General features: G+C 35.6%; 1 protein-coding gene across 1 annotated transcript in view; it reads left to right on the forward strand.

Annotated features, from left to right (window-relative positions):
• Window positions 1-25322, forward strand: part of LOC136363299 (nck-associated protein 1-like) — a 60348-nt gene that overhangs the window by 10809 nt on the left and 24217 nt on the right. The window contains 19 exon segments of the mRNA XM_066322386.1: window positions 1227-1337; window positions 10970-11062; window positions 11309-11365; window positions 12396-12538; window positions 12658-12748; window positions 14776-14913; window positions 15554-15602; window positions 16080-16236; window positions 16807-16863; window positions 17377-17473; window positions 17704-17810; window positions 18921-19053; window positions 20323-20404; window positions 20822-20880; window positions 21447-21592; window positions 22110-22242; window positions 23831-23902; window positions 23904-23951; window positions 24193-24339. Coding sequence (XP_066178483.1) covers window positions 1227-1337; window positions 10970-11062; window positions 11309-11365; window positions 12396-12538; window positions 12658-12748; window positions 14776-14913; window positions 15554-15602; window positions 16080-16236; window positions 16807-16863; window positions 17377-17473; window positions 17704-17810; window positions 18921-19053; window positions 20323-20404; window positions 20822-20880; window positions 21447-21592; window positions 22110-22242; window positions 23831-23902; window positions 23904-23951; window positions 24193-24339 — 1920 coding nt within the window.

Consider the following 25322-nt stretch of genomic DNA (forward strand, 5'->3'; position numbering starts at 1 on the left):
ACATAAATGTAATTCTTTAGAATTTAAGAGTAATTTGTTTATATGTAATTTTTCTCTCTTTTTATTACACTGCTTTCCCAGCAAGGACAAGTTTGGAAGGTTTGCAAAGCTTTTCACCTTCCCTTTGCCCGCTTGCCCGCTTTCAGAACCAGTCTCATACTCCATGACTTCTGTCTCTACAGTCCACAACTTGGTCATAGAAATCAGTGTGGAAAAGTTTTTAACTGAGTTGTCATTCGAGTTCACTCTGTTGCATAGAAACGCCTAGCATGTAATTTAGTTTTGCATGAGATGTGGAACTCCTTTGCAAACCCCTCTGAGGAAAATAAAACTAACTGAATGTTTGAGAGAAGTACAGTTTGAGCACATATTTTGTCATGTAAGTAATGCTGCTTTTAGTCTGTTACTCCAAATGAAATGGTATCACATGGCTCACTGGTCAGAGTAGCAGAGAAGTGCCTGATAGCATGCACTGGAGCTGGCCACAGTAGGTGCTTCCTCAGGTGTCTGTCCAGAAAAGCTATTCTGATCTATGTAAGTTATTTAAGAGACCTAACACTTAGTTGTGACTTCACATCAAAATCCAGTGAAACTTTTTGATTGCTGCTTTTAAAGCTCAGCCTGTGCTGCTGTAGGAATGAAGAACATGAGTAAAGCTTCAGTTCCTAGTTTAAGGAAATAGACTCTGTTAGGCAAATATTGCTTGGTTCGATTGTGGGATGGAAAATTGTCTTTCAGTTAACAACTGGGAAAAAAATCAAATGCAGATTGGTGGTTAGTTGGAGTGTTTAGTTTTGTTTCACAAAGGGTAGTTTAATCATTTAATGTGCCCAGCACTGTCCTCCACAGATGATGACATGATTGAGTTTTCTAACAGTTTGTTAACTCCAGATGAATACAATACTACCTCAAACCAGGAATAGCATTTAAAAGAAACTTTTTTTTTCTCCTTCTTTTAGGACTGATTTTTTCCCTCACTGCTGTTCTGCACTAACTGCTTTGATACTTCCATGCATCTTTTTCAGTAGAAGAGCATCTCTGTACTGTTTCCCATTGCATATTTCAGCTGTGACAGTCCCTGCACTTTGCCTTTCATTTTATCACCTGCTCACTAAAAGCAAAAAAACAAAAAGAGGAATCTAATTTGTCTTCAGATTTGCAACTATCACTTAGCTTTACATGGATCATTGTGTTTCTACTTCATTTTGTGTTGTATTTTTTTATAGGCATGTGGTGACCCCAAAGCCAAACCATCCTATCTTATTGACAAAAACCTGGAATCTGCTGTCAAATTCATAGTCAGGAAGTTTCCAGCAGTAGAAACACGCAACAACAATGTAAGTAATCAAATGGCCATATCACTATTTTTCTCACTACCCTTTCAGCACTATCTGAGAAGTTTACATTTTCTTATAAAGCATCTGATGCTGACAGTTGCAATTGGAATATAGTTGTTGATTCAAATCTCTGACAGGATACTTGAGAAGGAACTATCTGTAAGGAGAGAATATTGTACTGTAATTCTGGATGGGTTTTGTTAGGATAGGACTCTGGTTTTCTTTTTGCCTGCTATCTTCTATTCCATTTCAAAGAATTGTCAATGGGAAGAAATCCTTGGAAAAATCATGCCTTTAATTGGAGAAATTCATGGTGACCAGACTGATTACAGAAGATGAAAGTTGCATGACTTTATTTGTGGTGTGTGTCCTAAACAGCAGATCAGTAAAAACCACCTGGCTGCAAGGTGGGAAGAAGTGTTTGTACTTTACAGGTAAGCTTGCCTATGGAGTCAGTCCCTGTGGGAATAAAGAGTGCTTTAGTACATAAGGAGAAACACTGTGAAGTACAAAAATACGGAAATATAATTGTTTACTCTTAATATAGTGAGTTCAGTTGCAGAAGTAAATTACGTTTTACCTTTGAGTGACTGAATATTGCTGAATTTGACTTTGAAGCCTTTCTTTTAGGTAATTAGTAGGCTAGAGGCAGCATTTTGGCAGGTGATGTACACTTGTTTCACTGTTTCAATTTGAAAGACAAGGGCCCTTAAGATGTTTGTTTTACCAGCTTATATTTCTTTCTGAAGGTGGCAAGTGGAGGTAGGTCTTTGGTTTGCATGTTCCCTGGAAGTACATGCCTGTGTGCTTGGGAGGTTTAGCCTTGCTTTAAGCGTTCAAGTTTCTGCAGAATGGTAGTGGTGATAGCAATGAGAATAATTAGTTTCTTTTACATTGCCATCTCAAATTTCTATGTAATATCTCCAATAATACCAATGGGGAAAAAAACCCAAAGAAACCAGGAAAAATCTTTACCTTAAGGAAACAATTTCTTTAACAATGTGCTTTTTCATTTTAAAACTCGTGCATGCTTTGTACTCTTTAATATTACTCATCTTTATATTGAATTTGATTGTGTTAATAACAAATATAGAAATTCTTCCTCAGATTTATGTAAAAATAGTGAATTTGTTAAACAGTGTTTGGTAAATGCTTCCATATTTTCTAAGCTTGGATGGCAGATCAACTATTAAGAGATAATGTACATAGAATTTACTTACTGCACTTTTGCATGTATGCTTTAAATGTCTTCCAGTTGTTGATTATTAATTTGGAGCTTAACTAATGATAGATATTCAAGGATTTGGTGCTGTGAAGTTTATGGAAATAGATCATAGGAAACTTGCTATATTTTGACAATCACAGTTTCTAAAATAGGACACAATCAAGATGTTTTGTCATTGCTGTGTGTTTATTTACTATGAGCCAGCCAGGCCTGTGTTTATTAAGCAGAGTTGACAAAAGCCTACCCTCCTTAAGTATGAACACAAGGTCAAGTGGGATTTTGAGCTCTAGCAATAGGCAGCTGGGGTTTCTGCCCTGCAATCAGAGCTGATGGCATTTTGCTTAGTTATTTACACATATTTCCCATGGAGTGTTGGAATTCCCAAAAAAAGAAAAGGGTGATCAGAGATTTAAAAGGGCAAGAAGCTCATTGGAACAGAGACACATTGATTAAAGAAATATCACAAAGGACTACTGCAGTGGAAATAGCTAACTTGTGTTTCCTTCTTGCAGTGAAAATTCCAGGACACCCTTTCAGGAAGGGATTTTGGGGTTTGGATTTTGTATGCCTAGCACTGTGTACCTATGCTTTTAACGTTTCAGTAGATGATGGTGCTGAGCAGGCATGCATTCAGTTTTAGGGAATAGGTAGTGGCAGCTTTCTGGATTTTTTTTTACCTGTTTTAGCTGCTTTTTCTCAGGTATTGTCATCTACAGTGTTTTGTGTCTTAGAAATGAGCGACATATTTTATTGAAGAGTATGAGCAATGTTTGCTGTAATCAGATGATGTTGAAAAGCATGAATTTTCATTCTGTTGAAACAAGTAATTCTGTTATATTTGCTTTTGATCTCTTTTACATCTTAGTCCACGGAAAATAGAGTTCCTGGTTTTGTTTCTCCTTCAGTGTTTGATGTGCTGAGTCATCAGACCAATGTCTGACAGTTGCTGATTTTCAGTATATTGTACTGAGGGTGAAAGTTTGTGGGCAGTTCAAACAGTGAAGTGGCTGATGAATCCTTGCTGACCAGGCTAGAAAATTAAATGGAGTAGTTCATCTTCCAGGGGATTAATTATATGTAACTCTGCTCCTCATCAGTTCATAACTCTCTATCCTATTGTTGGAGGGCAGTCCTTGTGATGTCTTACACTTGCCCTTTCTTTTCTGATAACCATTGTGAATCACAAAACCTTGAAATTGTGCAGATTGAAGACCAGGCCTTAAACTGTTAATGAAATAGGCACCAGTATTGCTGCACACTGTATGGAATAACCTGCAAAGGAAGTAATGTATAGAAGCAAAAACTAGAAGGATTAGGAAAGTGCCAAACAAACAAGATAGATAGATAGAATCCTGTTTGAAAGGAAACTTTCTTCTGTATTTGAGAAAGCTTTACTATTTATAATTACTCTAAATTGACTGAAGCTTTGTTTTGAAAAAGCCTTCTAAGCTGCAGATGGCTTCCACAAACTTTATATCCCCACTGTTCTTGGTCAGGTCTGCAATCTGATTGTGTTTGTATTGACTCAGAGTAGCATTTATTTTTATTGATTTACCTGGCCTAGCTTCAGAAGAAAAGTTCCAAAGTAGAGGATGCAGAAGCAACCTGATTTTTTCTGATGACTATTTAGACTTTTTCCTTTTATAGGGATGTACAGGTGAGGTTCTTGTCACAGAGAAATCGGAAGAGGACATACAGAACTCAAAGAAAATGTTATAAGACTTAAAGTTGCTCTGTTCTCAGTCAATGCCAATATTTAATGCCTTTTAAAGCCAGAATAGACCACTTCACAGTGGGGAACTAGAGATGCAAAGAGAAAGGACAGAAATTGTTTTTAGATTGTGGGTAGAATTTGATAAATCTACTGCCTGCACAGGTAAAGCTCCATGTTTTTGTGTGATGAAGTTGTAGCCCCCCTTCTGCTTTCCCAAACACCACATGTGACAAGTAGAGAGAATATCTGCCTTCTTTCTTGAACATATGTTTTTCTTGGTTTGTTCCTTAGCAATTTCCTTGTAGAAAAACTTATATTTTTACATGTCTCTTGGAAAAATTGAGGTTCAGTCATTGCTTAGCACAAAGCAGACCAGTGAAGCATCACTTTGGAGTTTCTAAGTGTATGGTTAGTGAGGGAGAGATCAGTTTTCTAAATAATGCTGGTCTTCATCATACAGTAGGTATGTTCTCAGTATTGTTCATGTCAATTCAATTTGTGTTTGCTATTGACTAATTTTCTGCTGTATTGTGTTCGTTGGGACTGGAAATTAGATCACTTGGGAGCAGAAAACAGGCAGTGTGAGCATTTCCAGTCTGCCAGCGTTATGATCTACAGTTTTGAATTAGTTCACTTTACTTACTGCATTTTTGTGTTTTCCCTTAGATCCCTGTGTGTGTGTGTGTTTGTTTTGCCTCCTGTGTCTTTCACAGTTTCACTTCATAAGGAGCTGGTTAAGTAGCAAATTAGATGGGTAATTAGAAGTCATTAATGCATGCTTTTATTAAATGATTTCTTATATTAAAAAAAAACCAAGACACAAAACCACACTTTATAACCAGTCTTGATTTTTAATTTGGGATAGGTACTCCCAGTAATTAGTCTTTTTCCAAACACTCAATACAAATAATAACCTGATTTCTGGTTTTTCTTCTGGCCCCTGCAAGTGGTACAGTACGTCAAGGAAAATGTCATTTGTTTTCTTGTTTCTAATGAAGCATTTAGTACTGTAATTTTCATAGCACTCATGAAGATAATTTACAAACTGTCATCTCTAGAAAAATAATTTCAGGGTCTCAGCTCTGCTGCCTCATGTATTGGTAATCCCTTTTCACTAGTCATTTATTTTTGAGGAAATTATATGGTCATTAAAGCTATCACAGCTGTTTTCTTCAGTCTAACCTAAATTATCCCCATATTCAGTAAATGTTAATATTTTTTTCCACCTGTCTGGGGTGTTAGATCTTTTGCATGGGAGACTTGACTTTTCAGATAACTTCCAGCTTGCTTAAGGAAAAAATACCCGACTCCTCAAATCCCACCATAAAACTTCACTGGCCTTTTCCATGAAAATTAAAAACTTTTCCAAGTAAGAGAGTGCCATGCACAGCTCCTTGTTCTTTCTTAGGGAGCTTGTAGTGGTAAAGGAGTGCAAAAGAAAGAAATTTTCAAGAAGTCACTGAGGCAGCAGTTTAGATCATAGGTGTTCCCCCTGCATGAGTGAAGTCAGATGATGAGCAATCATTCTCTATTCAGCTTTGTATGAGCAGTCAAGATGTCTTGTGCTTGAGAATAGACTATACTAATGATAATTTATCTCAAAAAAAAAATGCAAAATATCGACAAACAATAAAATTTTATCTATTTTTTTACTAAAAAGTCATTCAGAATTGAAATTGCTCAGCTAATGCCTTGGTCTGATACTACCATACTTACTATTCTGGTTTTGTATGCAGTAGCCTGTCTGATGTCATCAGTTGTCACAGGTGTAAGACTGACTCAAAATGACATATCTTGTATAATAGAATATAGTAGATGAAGTTTTTCAGTCCAAGTCATTTATGAGTGAGCATTTTGTTCATAGCAATTCTAAGAGGTCATGTGAAAGTCTGAAATCTCTTCAGAATGTTGCACCAGACAGAGTTCTCATAATGTAAAGTATTTTTTCAAAATAGTAAGTGCTAGCAGCTACCAAGTTTATTTTCTTGGTTTGAACCTTGACTGGGTCTGAATTTGAGATAGAATGACAACCAAATAGTGTATATTTTATCATTATTTGTAATAAATCATTGTAGAAGGCTGCTGTAAGTCATATAAATCCATACAAGTCACTTGCCAAGGTAAATCAATCTTGCTTTCTTGTTTCATAGTGTCTGCAACACTTGCAGAGGAGTAAATTTGTGTAACACTTTACCCTTTCCTTCATCCACTAAAACTCTTCACTTTTATGATTGACAATTTGAGAGCTTGGCCCTTAAAAACCAACAAAACAGACAAGCCCCACCCCCTTACACTGAGATGGCATTCAAAAAATTGTATTTTTTGTAAAATGAATTGTAAAAATATTGCAAAAATTGTAAATGAAGGGGAGAATGGGGAAACTTTCTTACAGAGAGGTAGATCAATTTTTAAAGAGAAGCATCCATGCTCCAGTTGTCTGCCATTATTAGTTCCCTGGGATTGGTAACTGTTATGAAGCATCACAGGTGTCTATTTCCTTTCAAAACAGTTAACTTAGTGCTAGAAACTTGAAAACAAACTAAAATAGATCTTGTGGTAGACATACATTTGTTAGTAAACACGTTAAATATTCTATTTTATCTGTTTATCCATCACAGTACTTCGGAAACTGCTTTTAATTGGAAATAAGGAAGCCAAGGGCACATCCATTATGCTAGAGTTAATCTAACGAATTTAAAACTATTTTTTTTTTTCGTTTTATTAAATGCTTCTATCTTCCCCTGGTGTTCTGCTATGGATTTTGTAGACACAGAAAACTTCATTCAAGCTACTTGAGTTTTTCAAATGTTCATCTAGAGGCCTCTGTAGGTGATGAGCATAGTGAGTATAACAAATGACAGTAAGAACATTGGCAGTGATGATTTACCTCTCTCTCCAGAAATTTAACAGTCAGAATCTATAATACTGGTTTTTGGGGCTTATATTCCAGCTGGTAAGATTGAGTGGATGGTATTTTTGCTGAGGACATGGTAATACCTATGGTGTTGGATTGTAGAAAACAAATACAGGTGTTTAATGATCAGACTTGCAGGAAAAAATCACACTGATATAAGAAGGAGAAAATTCACCTTCCTACTCTCTATTTCCAGATCATGAAATAAGATATTTATTCACATACTGCTGCTACCGGTCAAATAAACCTGATAAAAAATTGCAGGACTAAGTGTACCTTTTGTTTTTACACACAAAAAACTCTCTGAACAACCTCTTCCAGTTGTCTCTGACTTTTCATGAGCCATTACATTAAATTGGTATCTATTCACATGATTTGTATCTCAGGGTTGCATCATTTCTCCCTGTCTGAGCCATTGTGTTCATATAATCTTTAAGTGAGGCTGTCTTGCACTTTACAATTTATTTTTTTATGCTTCTTTTAATGTACTTTCTGTGTTTACATAATTGACTGTGTAAGAATCTTTCAGATTTAACATAAAAGAGGAAAGGCACAAATTAAAGATCAGTTCCTTCTCCTGTAGGTAATATATTCACAAGTGTTAGCTTCACTCTTTCTTACTTACAAATAATATTCCAACATGATCAGAGATGTGGTATTTTGTTAATAGACAAAAGAAGTAATCTCAGAATAATTATTTGAGAGGTTTTTTTATCTTGCCATATTATGCTGAAATTGCTACAGGTTTTCATAAGTCTTAAATCTAATTCACTTCATTCAACAAAAATACTGTTGGTATCATTTGTACTTCAAATTCTCTAAGAATAAATAAACCACTTACAGCTAACCAGTCTACAAGGTATAGTCAGCTATAGGAAAAACAATCTTTTGATGTTTATTTCTTCAGTATATACTATTTTAGGATATACCTACTTTGGTTTGTTATTGAAAACTTTCATTAATGAATTGGAAGCTAAGGAAAAAAGCCTCAAACCAAATACTAATCAATATAACGCCAGCAACTTCTAAACAGATGTTAGAAAATTAGTAATGGAAAGTTTTAATGCTGTGGTTGTGCAAAGGGTTACACCCACATTCTTGAATGATAAAAAAAGCAAACAAACATCCAAGACACAGCTTGTAAGCTGTTCTAAACATCACTGATCAGGCTGTGCTCTATAAATTGAACTATTTGCCCCACGCTGATGTAACAGTTTATATGTTGGTTTATTTCGGTACTACTATTTTAAATAAAAGTTTACTCACCCCTTCAACACTCAGTGTTCAAAGAATGATCATCTTAACTCTATAGGAAAGTTTTAGAATCACTGAAGTGCAAATATTTCTGGGAATGTAGGTAACAAGGTAAGAATGCACAGCAGTGATTCCATAATCTTTAGCTGAGTGTGGCAAATACCTCCCTATACTCTGTACAGCTTCACAGAATTTCTGAAAATTTATTCTTTCTTTTGTGATCATAGTTCCCAGCAGCATCTCCCTTTTTGCCATCTCTCCCCACTTCACGTATTTTGGCTTGAAATTGTGGTGTCCTGCAGGAGTGGACATTCAGTTGCTGTTTGTTATACCAAAAATAGGTGTATTATTACAGCAACCTATAATCTTGACAGTCTCCTACAGCACTGCACCTTGCTTACTATGAGTTAGGATTGCAGTGGAAAAAATGATGTTAAGACATGTGTGTGGTGGTAGTGAGTTCTGGTTCTGTTTTTTCTCTGCATCAGAAAGAATCTTACTTTGAATCACACCGTCTTGTCTCTTCCTGAAAATCCTTAAAAGGACTTTTCAGATTTATCTGCTTCACACTTGTATTAGTTGCACAGAAGAAAAAAACCCTATTTCTGCTTAGTCTTCTACAAACTGGCAAAGATCTTGAAGTGCCTAGGGCCAGGGTGCAAAATTAAAACCACTGATCTTAACTGAATTTTCATTGTGTAAGAACTGTCATTGTGTAAGAACTGATTAAGCAGTCCTGGAAGTAGAAAGCAGACTTTCCTCTGGAGGGGTTCCAGGTGTAGGCACAAGCTGGTCTGAAGGTGTTCTGGAGCTGCACAGACCTCCTGGAGCTCTGGAGTCTGTGTGTGGTGATGCTGCATGCTTCATCTGCTGAGCTCCAGGCAGCTGATGTTAAAGCTACATACTAGAAAAGGTACAGCTTTAATCCTCGTGCTGAGGATCAAAATACAAGTCCATGGCAGCTGAAAACAGATTTTTAGACAGCAGCAGATTCAATGGAAATAACCTATTTCCTGGTGCATGAGATTTATCAGGACAAGTTACAAAACAAAGAGATGTACTTGCAGCTCTTTTAATTAAGCCTCGACTGATGCCTATTTAAGTGGAAGAGGCTTAAATAATATATAAGCAGACATTCAAAGTCCAATCCTTTGCAATAATTTAAGAGTAGGCAGGAGTATTTTATGATGTAGCCATTCTGATTTGCTCATAACTGTCTATTCTTGTCTTCCTTGGCAAAAAAATGAAAGTGTTATGGCTCAAGACTTCTAAAAAGTCCTCGTCACCTCTAATAATTCAGAGGAGAGAAGCAAAACTTATTTTACATATGCTACCTAGTTGTGATCCAGGCAGGTTTATGAGTTTAGAGGAATTTTGATGCTTTACATAAAACTGAGAATACAGAGCACAGCTTTATAAAAGAGAGTGAGCTAAAGAAGCAGGTCTAACTCAGGTCTAACCTCTCATGAAAATAAGCTAATCAATTTGTAGCAACTTTTTGCTCTGTCTTATAACTGATTCCTCTTGTTGAGAAAAAGATGTTATTTAATTTGATCATCTTTAATTTAAAATGTTGAAGATTTTTGGAGGGCACTTTTTCCTATTGTGACTGCTTTAACTCAATTCCTGTATCAGGAAGAAGATGTAATTTGTAGCTGGATATTGCCAGTTTACTATTTGGATACCTGCAGTGATGTGAGACTGCCATACATAGATAAATAGAGTGGCTGCTCACTAACAGCTGCTTTTTTGTGTTCTTAATTGTCTAAATGATCAATCTGGTTGCTTCGGAAAATCTTTAAAAAATAAATTATTTTTCATTGTCTTTTTAAAATATATACAAAATTATATCCATGTGAATTATTTTACCTTTGTATTCACGTTTGCCTCTTCCATTTTATCCACCAGTGTCTAATGCTAGTGTTTCGCTTCTTTTATGTTTCTTTATTTTGTTGCTTTTGTTTGAATGTATTATTGTGTTTATATGGAACTGGTCAAAGAACCGTTACTGTATTTTATGTTTGTATCTACATTTTATTTTGCATGCTTAACGTGGCTTTGCCTGGATATTCTTTTTGGTAAGTTCAGAATTTCAAAGCATAATGTTTTTCTGTAGTAAAGTTTGTAACCTGCCACCTTATTTTTTCTTCCACTTCAAGTAACATAATTATTTTGGTTTTGGCATACTGACTTGTGCTCATGTACTGGTCTGCTTTTGCAAATTATACATATGATAATGTAACACTTTTCCTAACTACCATTTTCATCTCTAGCTGAGCTAAACAATATGACTCTGGTACTAATGTGTACTAATGTAACTTTTATCTTCAAAATGTAGTTGGCGGCTGTTAAAATGATCAGTGCTGAGAACTCTGTGTGTATTTGACACACGCAGAACCTCAGTAGTAGAAAACCATGTTACAGCTTCTTTGCATAGCCTGGTGGTTACTCTGAGCTTCACAGGTATTACTTTTCAGCAGTCTTCTCAAGATCTTCTAAGAACAGTGTGCATGTTTCTCTTTTAGCAACAGCTTGCTCAGCTCCAGAAAGAAAAATCAGAGATTTTGAAGAACCTGGCATTGTACTACTTCACCTTTGTTGATGTTATGGAATTTAAGGTAAGGTATTACAAATGTGTAAGTTGTTCTGTCACATTAGTTTCTGTAATTTTATTTATGAAATAACACTGTATAATGAAATAGCTGAATTTGAAGCTCTGTTCTTCAAATAAAAAGGAAATGAAGCTCAATTTTCTACATTACTACATTTCTACATTATACATTTCTACATTTATACTACCTTAATTGTAGTAATGCAATTTAATTGTATCTTTTTAAACTAAAGTTATTCCTTTGTTTTTCAAGGACCACGTCTGTGAACTGCTAAACACTATTGATGTTTGCCAAGTCTTCTTTGATATTGTAAGTTTCTGGGTTTAAATTTGCAAAAATGTTTCTGTGGGAAGAAGGACTTGCTTTTGGTAGTCCAAGAAACATCGCATCTCTAGTTATAAATGCAAGAGAAATTAAAACAATGTAGGATTCAGATTTCTAACTTTATTATAATAGAGAGATAGACCTTTCTCAGTAGGCTTCTTATGAGCAGTAGTAACAGTATTGTTACCAGACATAAACGTTTTTCAGTGATTTTTGATTTATTTTATCTGCAAGTTAATTCCTAGTCATCTGTGTGCTTACACCTTGTGAGACTTACAAGACAAGACTATTACTGATGTCCACCTAAGCTGTGGGAGGAGGTCACTTTTGAGGTTGACTAAAGCAATTACAAAAGCATCTAAAAGTGTTATATTTAAAACAAAACTCCCACCCTTTCCCCTCAAAAAAACCCCAACCCCCAAAAAACGAAACGAAATGCCCAAACAAATAAACCTAGGAAAAAAGCCCCTAAAATCCCAAAAGAAAGCCTCCAAGACCTTTTCCTGTTGGTTTCAACTTCCTTACTGTTCTGGATGTCACCTTGTTAGTTTTTGTCATTATTCTATATTCTATATTCTATTATTATATAATTTGGCCAACTTAGATTCATACTATGAAAAAGGAACAGGTGTGTGTTCTGTGGAATGATGTTACAAGGCTGGTGGGATATGTGCTAATCTTTTACATTAGGGTCTTATTAAAATGCAGTTCAATCGGCACAGCACTACTGACTGCTTAGTAACAAGAAAAGTTTTGCTATATGTCAGGTAACCTGTGACACTTAAGCCTGGAAGGATTTATTTGGATGCTTTGCTTTCATGAGTGCCGACAGTTCTGGGAGTCTGAATGAATGAATGAAGGTTATACAGTCATATGCCACCAGAACAAGAATTTGTTCAAAAGACTGCCTGTTGTTTTTTAAAAACGCTGAAAATCAGTGGAAATTGTAAGGGAAAAAGCTGTATGCTTGTTTCTAAAAGTATTTAAATGATAATTTACTGGTGTTCCTTTCTAGACTGTAAACTTTGATTTAACAAAGAACTACCTAGATTTGATTATAACCTACACAACTCTAATGATACTGCTGTCTCGAATTGAAGAAAGGAAGGCCATCATTGGATTGTATAACTATGCCCATGAAATGACACATGGAGCAAGGTAAAAAATTTCTTGTATTAAAGATGTGTATAATATCAATGCTATAATAAAATAAATACTTAAAAAAATATAATATAATAAAAGCTATACTTCAGTGAATTGTTTGTTGTTGCTTTTAGTGACAGAGAATATCCACGCCTTGGCCAGATGATTGTGGATTATGAAAATCCTTTAAAGAAAATGATGGAGGAGTTTGTACCTCACAGTAAAGTATGTAACTACTTTTCACAGGCATGCAGCAACCTTGATTGGGAGTGACAGAGATAAAAAGTAAATATGGAAGAGTTTGTTTTGTCAAAGGCCATTTGGTATAAATTTTACATGAAATTTCTGCTTACATTGAATGTCTAGGGCTAGGGATTGATACCCTATTAAAAAGCTCAACCTGCAGAAACACGGGAATGAGAAGACCCGTTAGTAAGGTGCCATTTTAGTCACTAAGGATTCGAAATTAATTCAAAATCAATTGTGGATCACCTGCTGATAGCTACTTGTGTGTTTTGTGTAGGCTTGTAGCTTGAAATTAGAGATGCACAATGTTTCTCTGAAGTTGGTTGTTTTGCAGGATTGCCATCCTAGATGAATATGATTTTTTATTTTGTAACCTGAGGGGTTTTGCTTTGGATTGTCCTTAAACTGGGAATCCGGGGGATCACCACTGCCTCTTTAACAGTAGCTCCTGTACTCAAAAGCTGACGCTCTGCTTCAGTGGCCTTCACTGAGTTAAAGGATTCCTTTAATCCTTTGTGTACAGATGTTTCTAAATTTCTGTTCTTACACAATTGGTTGTGCTGCAGTTCTGTGATGTTTTATTTAGGCTGTATTTTCATGTAAAAATACCTTGGAAAAGTTACAGAAGCCTCACCAAAGTCAAAGTATATCCTGTTCTATCACTTCCCGTTTGTTTATGAGATTTGCTGCTCTGTCAAAGGAAACTAGATTTCTGTGATCAGGACTGACCAACTATTATACAAATATTACTTTCTACGTGCTTGCAAATTAATTGCCTAACAATTGCAACTTACTTGGGAATCTTTGACAGTAGCTTAAGTTAAATTCTAAGTTACTACCGAAAGTTTTTACGGTTTGGGTTTTTCTGTACCTAATTTGAAGTTTAGCTACTAGTTGTGTTTTCCTTCTCTAGTTTTCTTGAGATTTTTCTGAATTTCCTTTAGCTTTTCAGCATTGTCACTAGAAGTTCAGAGTTTTCCAGCTACTTTCCTAAGTGCTCTGAAGTGAAATAGTTTTCAGTAGTTCTAACTTGTCTGTAATCTTACTGCTGATACATTTTCCTCTCCATGATTCCTGTCTTGTTAAGACTTCCTTAGCTAAGTATCTCATGTACAAGTAATCTTTGCTACATTTTAGCAAAGATGCTTTACTTCTCACTATTATCTTTGTTTCTGCTCTTGTATTTAATAGTGGACCAGATCTTTTCATTCAAACATTTGTAATGATGCTTTTCAGTCCATTTTTGGCTCTTGTGCTTATTCTGTGCTAGAAGTATAAATTAGGGTCAGGGATCTTTTCAGGTGCCATACTACAGAAACATATTCTTGGCCTACACACTTGAGTTGTCATTCTGCAATCCTACTGCTTTGCAGCAAACTGGACAGTTGTTTAGTCCTTTCCATTAGCTTTGGCAGATAACTTTGATTTTTTTTGCCTGAGTGACCTTCCCTGCTCTCACACTGCTCACATCTGGCTCCCTGAGGATTCATTAAACACCAGTATTGGTACAAAAGTCAGGGAAAAGACTTAGGATACACTTCCCAGATAAGCTTAATTTACTACAGAGATATTCCTCCAGACCGTATCTGCTCTAAACAATTGCAGTTTACTACCAGAGGGAAAGACATACTAAAGGAAGTAGCAGGGAAGGGAGTAACACAAAAACTGGGATGCTTGAATAAATAATGAACAACTTCCAGTTGTATGTGAGAGGGCTTTTGTGCCTTATTGGTTTTTTTCCATGTCTTCTAATTCTGAACTCAGAGCCTTGTAACTCTAGCTAAAAATAATAGAAATCAAACTCTCTTGCTTCCTTTCATCCTTCCTCTAGCCTGGAGTAGTCTTTTATATGTTAAATAAACTAGATGCAATGGCATTTACTTAGATTTATTTTCAAAACTAGTTCGCTAAAATGTTTTGATGACTGTTAGTAATAATGCTGAGGAGACAGCTCTAATGGTAAAATAGTACTAACCATTCAAACTAATCGTTAGCCTGTTTTTTAGTCCCTTTCAGATGCTCTGATTTCACTCCAGATGGTCTATCCTCGACGAAATCTCTCAGCTGACCAGTGGAGAAACGCACAACTACTGAGCCTCATCAGTGCCCCCAGTACAATGCTTAATCCTGCACAGTCAGACACAGTATGATCTTTTAATTTACATTCTGTGATAGAGCTAAGTAAGGTTTTCTGTAGAACAGTTGTTGGATTACCTCTATGGGACTTTTAATCAGAGAATAAGCTGACTAGCACAGGGGAAAGAAAAGTTTTCTCTCATTAAGCAAAGTTTCTGTTACATTGACTCATGCCTTCAGTTTCACTAATTTGTTTCCTTTCATGGGAAACAATGTTAACTTCTGCAGTCCTAGATGGGGGGAATCCTGTGTACCCTCTCAAGTGTTTGCTGAGAGGAAACTGGAAAACAAACTGGTCCTTCCTTTAAAATTTGCATTTGCACTTGCTGTTTCAGTTGTGATACGAATGGTTATCTTTCTGAAAAACATTAAAGCTTTAACAGCTGTCAAGTCATGATTAGTATCCATCAAAAGCTTTTAATTTTTAAATATTGTTAAAAACAATGTTTATTGAAAATAAATACTTGCCAAATTTTGTTCAAGGGGTTGGAGGGTATGGAAGCTCGCTTAATATTCTAACCCTCAGTTTCTGAAGTGTTGGTGGTCAGCAGCCTTCTATGATTCATTAGCATTTAAGGTTTTGTTCATCCCTTTTTGCTAAGAAGTACTTATAATTAGTGTGCTACAAATTACTGTGTTTTTTAACAGATGCCATGTGAATACCTGTCTCTGGATGCGATGGAAAAATGGATCATTTGTGAGTAAAATATTCTGAAACAGCACATGATTGTATTAAAAAAAATTGGTTAACATTTAAAAGACTACTTGCTTTCTGTACTGTACAATAGCTGTTGTATTCAAATAAGATTCTGGAGAACTTGATGAAATTACATTTGTACTAACATGCAGTTGAAACCAGAATTCAGCATGTGCTGCTGGAATAGAGTGTCATCAGTTTGTTCTGGACTTTGACTGGAAGTGAGGGCTTCAGTAATTCTGATGAAAATAGTAAAGTAGTATCAGCATGAAGTAATTAATTTTACAAAAATATTGCAAAAATTACCTCCATTAGAAGTGAGGAGGTATTTTTTTATATATTAGAAAATGTTATCCATTAAAGAGTTTATTAAGGATCTATGCAAACTATTTAAGAGAAAATACATAATCATCTCACTGCTCTCTTACTGTCTTTGTGCATCTGATTTGTGACATACATCAATGTGACCTTTTGAAGTTGGATTTATTTTGTGCCATGGAATCCTAAATAGTGATGCTACAGCTTTGAATCTTTGGAAACTTGCACTTCAAAGCAGCTCTTGCTTGGCTCTGTTTCGGGACGAAGTGTTCCATATTCACAAAGCTGCAGAAGATTTGTTTGTAAACATAAGAGGGTAAGTTTTTGTTCTCCTTTCAGAATCTTTGTTAAAAACACCATATTTCTTGAAGAACTGTTTCAAATATATTACTTCCGTTTTATTTAAGTTCTGCTTAAGTACACAAAAATTTTTGCTTGTTATCTTGACTGTTTCTTTAACACATAAGTTTTAAGGGCCTGATTTCAGAACCACCACACCTTTTTTTATCTCAGCCTGGTGAATCAGTCTCTAAAATGGCAAGTCTCTAAGGTTAATGATCTCGCCCACAAATCTTGATTTACTGAAGAGAAACAATGTTACAAATGTGCAGTTTGCTTGAAAAACTGCATCTTGCTGCCGCTGTTTCTGCAGTACATTATCAGAAAACTCAGAAACAAAGTTAAGATCTCCACCAGCAAACACCAGGAGCGCTTCGGGAGAAGGAATTTTTGGTTTGGGTGTCCAGTTTCGGCATTTAGCTCTCAGGAGCTGATGTGTATTTGCTGCTGTATCCTGTAACATTGTAGCTCCTCTCAAGTCCCACTCAGCTCTTTGTAAAAGGTGTTATTGATTTTTACACCATATCTGATTGCTTTTTACCTGCAGCTACAACAAGCGTATCAATGACATCAGAGAGTGCAAAGAAGCTGCTGTTTCACATGCGTAAGTGTCTTAAAAAGTTTTTCTGACAAATTTTACCATTGATTTTCTTAAAAAAAATTATAAAGGCATGTCAAATGCTGAATTAATCGTGCATTTTCAAGTGGGATCCTTTACTGATACTGTTCTTTTAAATCTGGATTTGCTTAATGTCATTGCTGCTTTAACTTCCCAAGTTTTAGATTATTTTTCAAATTATCAGGATGGAAGCATTGAGTTTATTCATTAGTTAAGTTTTATATCTGATTACAAAATGTGAATGCATCTCAAATAGAAATGCTTTAATGTGGTCAAATGCACATCACAGAGAGGGGGCAGAGAACCTGGGGTTTAAATTTATTGATGCTTCAAGAATTTACGGTGTTGGTGATGAGGATGCCTATTTTTTGAACCACGTTCTTCAAAACTCTGAACTTTTGAAGTTGATATAATCTGCCTATGCTTGGTCTTAAATGCTTTTGAAAATCAAGTGTTCTGTGGCTGGCACGGTGGATAATTCCTGTTCTTTTGATTCAGCGGTTCAATGCATAGAGAGAGACGCAAGTTTTTACGTTCTGCGCTCAAGGAACTGGCCACTGTCTTGTCTGATCAGCCAGGCCTCTTGGGTCCCAAGGTAATGACAGCTTTTGTTCTTTGCATTTGTGCAAAAACCAGTGTGTTTCTCGATGGTAAATCCAATATTTATTTTATTTGGGGGGGGGGTGAAACTCCTCACTTTACTCTGAGAAAACCTATTTAGTTTTTTAATTTCTTGTGGTTTAGAGACTAGTTGCCTCTTGAGTGCACAGACTGTTCAGCTCTTTTGTATATTGATAAGCTTGTGAATAATTTTTTGTTTTCCAGGCACTTTTTGTATTTATGGCGTTATCCTTTGCTCGTGATGAAATCATTTGGCTTCTTCGTCATGCAGATAATATGCCAAAGAAGAGTGCAGATGATTTCATAGATAAGTATGTTAGTTTTTAATGCAATACCTTAAATACTAGAATTTGACAGACAAAATAAATTCGAAGGCAATGGAATCTCAAAAAAAGTTGGCCACATGGAGCAACTGGGAATGTTCAGAAAATTTTTACTTGGGAATATTAGGTGTCCCATCAAAACAGAAAACTGTCCTAGAAATTGGAGTACATCGGTGAAAAATAATTTATAAAATAAAAATATTTTATATAAGTTTTTGGTTTTTAACTTTGGATAGGCAAAAATAAAGCTTTTTCTTGTGTCTTCACTGATTTTGCATTACTCAAATCAATGAAGAGGGCAAGAAAACTTTCAGGGAGCTTTAGTTGTTCATTTGTAGAATGTCTCTTGTAGCAAAACTGTCTTTTAAATCAGCTGAGCTTTATTTATGTAATATAGCATTAATGTCAGCATAAACAGATGGTAAAAATGAGAAATATGATTGTAAGATCTTACAAGTGTGGATAGGCAGGAGACTTCTCAAGGTTATTGGACACAAGATTGAATGAAAGATTGCAGGAATTTAGGCAAGAAACAACCACAAGGCCTTTTATAGAGCCTTGGGAAAATCTTGGATTTTCTAAATCTTCACTGGATTTAGGTGCTAAGGAAATATGGAGGTTCCAAAGCCTCTTTAAAACAAACTGTGCAAGTATTTAACCATCCTCATGGCTTGGGAAAAAAAAAAACCCGAAAAACCAGAAAAACATTTATTAAACTTGTATTTTTCAAGTTTAATCACTTTTTGAGGAAAACAGGTTTTTTTCAAATTGAGCTGTACAGAAGGGCTTCTTATTCAGAAAAAGAACTGAATAGTTATACAAACCTTTGAGGATTACTATGGTGATATCCTGCTAACTTATGTCCTGGTGAGTGGATTTGACCTTGCAGAGAAAAGTATCTATGTAATTATCCTTTTTATCCTAAATTATCCTAAATTATCCTTTTACAACATTAACTAATATTTTCATACAGAAATTAGCTATTTACAATTGTTTTAAAAGCAAGGTATAGGAGGAAATCCCCTTGAGAAGCCTCCCAGTGGTAGAAATTAATATTTTGAGTGATATTTGTAAGCTTTTCCTTGTCTTTTCATCCAGGCACATAGCTGAGCTAATATTCTACATGGAGGAGCTCAGGGCACATGTGAGAAAATATGGACCAGTGATGCAGAGATATTATGTCCAGTATCTCTCTGGCTTTGATGCAGTGGTCTTAAATGAGCTCGTGCAGGTATGGCAACATCATGGTTCTGGGTTCTCAAATGCAAATTTTAACATTTTTGGGCTTTTTGTCCAAGATGATGACATAAAGTGCATCCAAGTTTGTGGATTTTGATGAGCTTTATGGAATAAAATTAAATTACTGCTTTGTTCTGGGATTTAGAGTTGTACTTACGGTTTCTGTATAGAATCACGGAATATCCCAAGTTGGAAGGGACCCAGAAGGCTCATCAAAGGCTCATCTGCACAGGACACCCCAACAATCCCACCCTATGTCTGAGAGCATTGTCCAAATGCTCTTTGGGCTCTGGCAACCTTGGGGCTGTGACCCAAACCTTTAGGATCCTGCTGAGTGCCCAGCCACCCTCTGATGGAGGAACCTTTTCCTAATACCCAACCTAAACCTCCCCCGTACAGCTTCATACCATTATCAGTGGTCTGAATTTAGATACTCCAGTATTCATATATGAATGTTATGAACATAATATTATGTTATGTTTAGAGACAGTGCAACACGTACTGTCACTGAAGGAGTGTAGAAATCTTTTCTTATTTGGCCCAAACAAGAAATTATAAACTTTCTGAAGTGCTTTGGCTTTATTCTCTAGTGACCCCACTAGATGGAGCCCAAACTGAAACAAGGGGGAAAAAATGGGCTTGACTTTTAGTTGTCATTAATTCATAACAGATATCAAGCACCATATTAGACAGATGATTGAGTAGCAATTTGGATTTTTTCAGCCTTTAGGTTTCAATGTCAGTTATTGCTGGAATTATAAGAAACTTCTGCATTGCATTACTTAACAGAAGTGTGGTCCTATTAGTAGCTAAAACTAAAAAGATTCGTGTTGCATTTTGTAAAACTTGAATATTTAGTAAAATAAATTTGAATTTTTAATAAAAAAATTGAGAGAGGGGTTTTTTTGGAAGTAAAGTGATGCTCCCATGGCCTCCATTATATCCTGCCATAGGATTTGCAAAAAGGACAGAAGATGTAGCATAATACATTTACTGACAGATTTTCCTGTTTTGAGCTGATATTGGTTTGGAAGCAATCTTTCCTAGGTATTTGTCATCAACCAATGAACTAAAAAGTGAGAGCTATTAGATAGCACTATTTGAAATATCCTATCAAGTTACCTCTTTTAGATTTTTGAACATTTCAGAGTAAAGCTGATAAATGGGGTATGGATATTGACATTGTTTCATAAACCAAGTTTAAAAATAATAATAATAATAATAATAATAATAAAAATAATAGCAACAACATTTATTTTAGAATCTTTCAGTGTGCCCAGAGGATGAATCAATCATCATGTCCTCTTTTGTAAACACAATGACTTCACTAAGTGTGAAACAAGGTAAGTTTAAATGATCTTGGAAAATTGATAACAGACTGGCAGATTCCTTTGAAAAGTTTCATCCCATTTGTTTCACATAATCAGTAGAAGGAGATAAACTGCATTTGTTCCCTTGTTTCTCTTTCATTTCTGTATCTGCTTCTTGTAGTGTGTCCCTTTTCCAGTGAATGCTATTGGATAATAATTCTACCTTTTAATGTAGAAAACATATTAGACATATTTGCATATCTAAAATATCTAGATATTTTAATTCCTTTTACTGCAACTGTACTGGATCAAATTCTTGGGTAAAAACATGAGGTTCATTACCCAGATAATTCTTTACTACTTCAGGGTTTTTAGAAGTTCTGATATAGTGTATCTGAATTTGTTATTGTTTTCTAAGGGTTTTCTGTTCTGTATTTTTCCCTGATGCAGTTGAAGATGGAGAGGTATTTGACTTCAGAGGAATGAGATTAGATTGGTTTAGATTGCAGGTAAGAACTGGTAAATGTGCATGACATTTCACTAACTTCAAACCAAAACATTTCATAGATTACTAGTGTTCTAGATTCCTCTCACACTGGAAGTTGGTGACAGGCTATCTAAAAATAACCTGCTCTTGAAATCAGACAAGTATTTGAAGAGATAATCTGCTGTGTTTTGATATAACTTTGTCTGCTTTGGGTACTTTTTGCGAAAAATCCCTTGAAGTGTTTGTAACAGTTCAGAAATAGAATGTGTTGAGGCTGAGCTGTTTGGTGGGTGTGTGGAGTGTGATTCAATGTGCCTACACTGGTAAAGGAGAGCTTTCAGGTTTGTGTTTTGCCAATACATTTGTTCTGCAGTTTATCTGTGAATTAACCATGTTCAGTAGCTGTTTAGAGACTTCACTGAAAGGCAGTTTGCTTTTTTGAAGCTCTAGTGGAAAGAGAAGGATCCCTGCATGGTCTTTAAATACTCAGAGCACAAACAGTATTTCACATTGGTATTGAGCAACAGCAGTGGAATTTGCAGAAAAAGCAGCTGCTGATCTAACATACAAATTGTTTTGTCTTTCCAGGCCTACACCAGCGTTTCTAAAGCTTCGCTTGGTCTTGCAGACCACAGAGAACTAGGAAAAATGATGAACACAATCATTTTCCACACAAAAATGGTAGATTCTTTGGTGGAGATGTTGGTTGAAACCTCAGATCTTTCTATCTTTTGGTATGCTATTAACCTGACTGTACAAGCTTTTTTTATTATTTATGGTTTGCTTTGTCCTTGCAAGTGTAATTTTTAAATAGCATGCTTTGTAGGAAGATAGGCCAGTGGAAAAATCGATTATTGGAATTCTTGTTCCATGCAGAATTAGTTTGGAAAAGGTATTTATGAACTGTCAGAGATATTCTCCAAGCAGTCATATAATTGATCAGGAATCATTTGCAGATTTTTCCTTAATACTTTTTGGCAAAAAGTGCAACTTTTTTACAGCCCCTATGTGGCAAACATAAGAGTAAAAGTATGATTATAATAATAATACTAATATAAAATAGATGTGCAAATAAAATGAATAAAAAGTGAATGCAGAAAACAAACAAAAATGATGATAGCATGGGGCAGTTTTTGGTATACAAAATGCATTTATGGTCACATTTAGTTTGTGTGAAGTAAGCCTTATTTGCAGCAAAAATACATATATTGCATTTAAATGTCTGATTAATAACCAGTTAATTCTGTTCAGTTTTTATAGTCGTGCTTTTGAGAAGATGTTTCAGCAGTGTTTGGAGCTTCCCTCTCAATCAAGATACTCAATTGCATTCCCACTGCTTTGTACTCACTTTATGAGCTGTACCCATGAACTGTGCCCTGAAGAGGTAATTTGTAAATTTTAGTTCTTTTCATTTCTTACTCAATGCAGAGTGAACTAGAGCTGAAAACTGCAAGAAGGTGTTTTCTATGGCAATTTAATATTTGAGGGAGGAGAGTGCTAAAAATGTAAAAATGAAGGTAAAACAAGTAGATATCTTGTTACATGACTCTTCATGCATAAATCTCTAAATCCTTTTCTGAAGTGAGAAAGCATTTTGATCTTTGCTTTAAAGAGGGTTTATCTAGGATACAAAAAATAAGATGACTTTTAGGCTTAGATACTAATAAATCCCACATGCCTGTTAAAACTTAGAAGCAGTTTTCCTGTTAAATGGTTGTAAATTCATAGTTGGGAGAAGGAAATAAGAAGTTGAGGGTGATACATAATATAATGCAAGCATTTGCTTTGGTCAGAACTGGGTAATGGAAACCTTGTCAGTTTGAGTTAGAATTTAAAAAATACAGTGTTCCTTGAAGAAATGGACTCTCTGTTAAAGGAAGCAGTTTCAATCTGAGGAAATTCATTCCTTGGTTTTTTGTAATGGCATAAATCCTTTAGTACATTTCCTGTATGTTCATTGACTTTGGAAGTAGTCTGAGAGTTAACTTGGCCATTTTTATGTAGCGCTCATGAAAATGTTGTTTTCATTCCTAACAGTGCTCATCTAAAACAATTAGTTGAAAAAGATTTCTTGTAATATACACCATATGAGGTTTACTTATTTAAACATAAAATTCTATTTTGCTAAACTTCATTACAATATACATTTATATAGGTATTTTCCTCATATGCTTTGCTTTAAATAGCTGCCAATTCCATTTATTTTTAGACAAGCACTAAAATGTTTCTGAGAAAGCTTCACCCTTTAGGACAAGAGACATCTTTGAAAACAATTATAGCAATAGTAAGGAATCAGTAGCCAAACTCCACTGGACATAGTTACTGTGCATTCAGCTGCAGCAAGCACGTTTTGTCATAGCCAGCAGAACTTGAAATTCAATATCTGAATTGTATGCCTTGGTAACGATTATCATTTTGGAAAAATAATCTTTGCTGTGCTGTGCACAGTGTGTCATAGTGTGGCTGATAGAAAGTAAACATCAGTGGTGAAAGAAGGATTTCAGCAAGACAGAGACTGTGCTTGTGCAGACCCAGTGACCAAGGAACAGAATCCAGAAGTTAATGCAGCAGGGCTTTATTAGTGACTTTTTCAGTGATCTGAAGGACACTGCTTTCTCTATAGCTTGAGTGGCATGCTCTTTTCCCCCTAGACTTAGTATTGGCACATATTAATGAAGAGACCTTGAAATATTGGACACATTAAAGTAGATTAGTGCAAAATTAAATGCAAAAACCTGCTCTTTCAAAAACAATTTTCCCTCTTTTTACAAAAGATATTTTAATGGTGGACTTTGAAAATTTCATGGTCAAATTGCTTTCAAAGGAAAAAAAATAGTCTGGAGTCAAGATTATTGAGGACTAATTAGTTTATTATTATCATATCGTAGTTATATGATTAGTGAAGTGTTCTCTACAGTATTGTAGGACTGATGGGAAACTGAAAATCCTGCTTCCTTTTCTCCCATTTACAGCGACATCATATTGGAGATCGTAGCCTTTCCTTGTGTAACATGTTCTTGGATGAAATGGCTAAGCAGGCTCGAAAATCTTATCACAGACATTTGCACAGAACAATGTACACTGAGTGATCAGGTGAGTATGATTGTACCTGTTTAGTTCTCCCTTGAGATTATCTGCATTCAACTTTCTGGATATTTTCTGTTCACTTTTTTCTTTGTGTTTGGGTAAACTTTCTGTTTATAAAACTGAAGGTGATTTGAGCAAGAATTTTAATACTAGAATTGTGTAAAGGAAGAATGTGTTATTTGTGTGATTAAGTGTGCTAAAAAAAATCAGATTTTAATTTGGAAGTGCTGTTTCTTTTGGTTACTAGTTGTTGCCAAAACATTGTGCCAAAACCATCAGTCAAGCAGTGAACAAGAAGTCAAAAAAACAGACTGGAAAGAAAGGAGAACCTGAAAGGGAGAAACCAGGAGTAGAAAGCATGAGGAAAAACAGATTGGTTGTGACAAGTAAGCTGCTGCTTCTGTTCTTTTCACCTTGAATCCCAAGTCAAAATGTGTTTTGCATATTAAATGCTTCTTGCATAATTTGTTTGAATAAATTTAATTGCTTGTAAGTTTGACCAGCTTTGCGGTTTGTGAGCTTGTGATGCTTCTGTGGCTTGTATAGAGACTGAATTTTGTTACATAGGTAATAAGAATGTTTGTCACTTGAATTTATCCCCTTGGCTGTTTCCTTTCCTGCGCAGAAGGAATCCCTGTGCTGTAGCTAGGCTTCCTGAATGGTCATATTAACTGTAGGTGTGTGAGTCCAAGGAGTGGGTGGCATCTTTGATTCTACCTTGCTTTAGCACTCTAAGTACAGGCTGATCAGGAATTTCTTGCTGCTGTAAAGGCAGATGGCTTACATGGAAATTTGTGGCTCCAATGTCTGAATCAAGTGGGGAAGGTTTCCTTGTTTGTGGCTGTAGAAAAACTGAGAGCATCAGTAAATCGATAGCAAAACCAAAAAAAATCTGCCTGGAATGGGTAAGATGAAAGGTTAATAAATACAGTTTAATAAATACGGTTTGGGATTGTGAGAGATGATAGGCTAGGAATGGCTGTAAGATAGGTGTAAGGAGAGATCCGAATGGTAGAGTGATAAAAGTATGAAGAGGAAGAAAGCTAAAAAGAAGGAAAGTGTGTGATTGAGGGTGCCTAGATTTGACACACTGCTGAAGGGGGGAAGTGGTTTTGCTACCATTGTAACAACCAGACAGCAGAGAACTGTAAAGATTAGAGAAGCTGATGGAAAAGAACTTAGTTTAAGATGTGTTCCCCCAATAGTTTTAGGTTTTTATTACTGCCTGCTAGGAGACATTATTTGTATTGTTTATTTTCAGTTAGGAAAAATAAGTCTAATGTCTGTTCTTTTTTGAAGGGGTAAAAAATACATGTATCTATCTATATATATAAAATAAATCTCACATCACTGTATGCAGTAGAGATCACTGTGCAG

The sequence above is a fragment of the Sylvia atricapilla genome, chromosome 7 (genome assembly GCF_009819655.1).
Source record: "Sylvia atricapilla isolate bSylAtr1 chromosome 7, bSylAtr1.pri, whole genome shotgun sequence".
NCBI lineage: Eukaryota > Metazoa > Chordata > Aves > Passeriformes > Sylviidae > Sylvia > Sylvia atricapilla.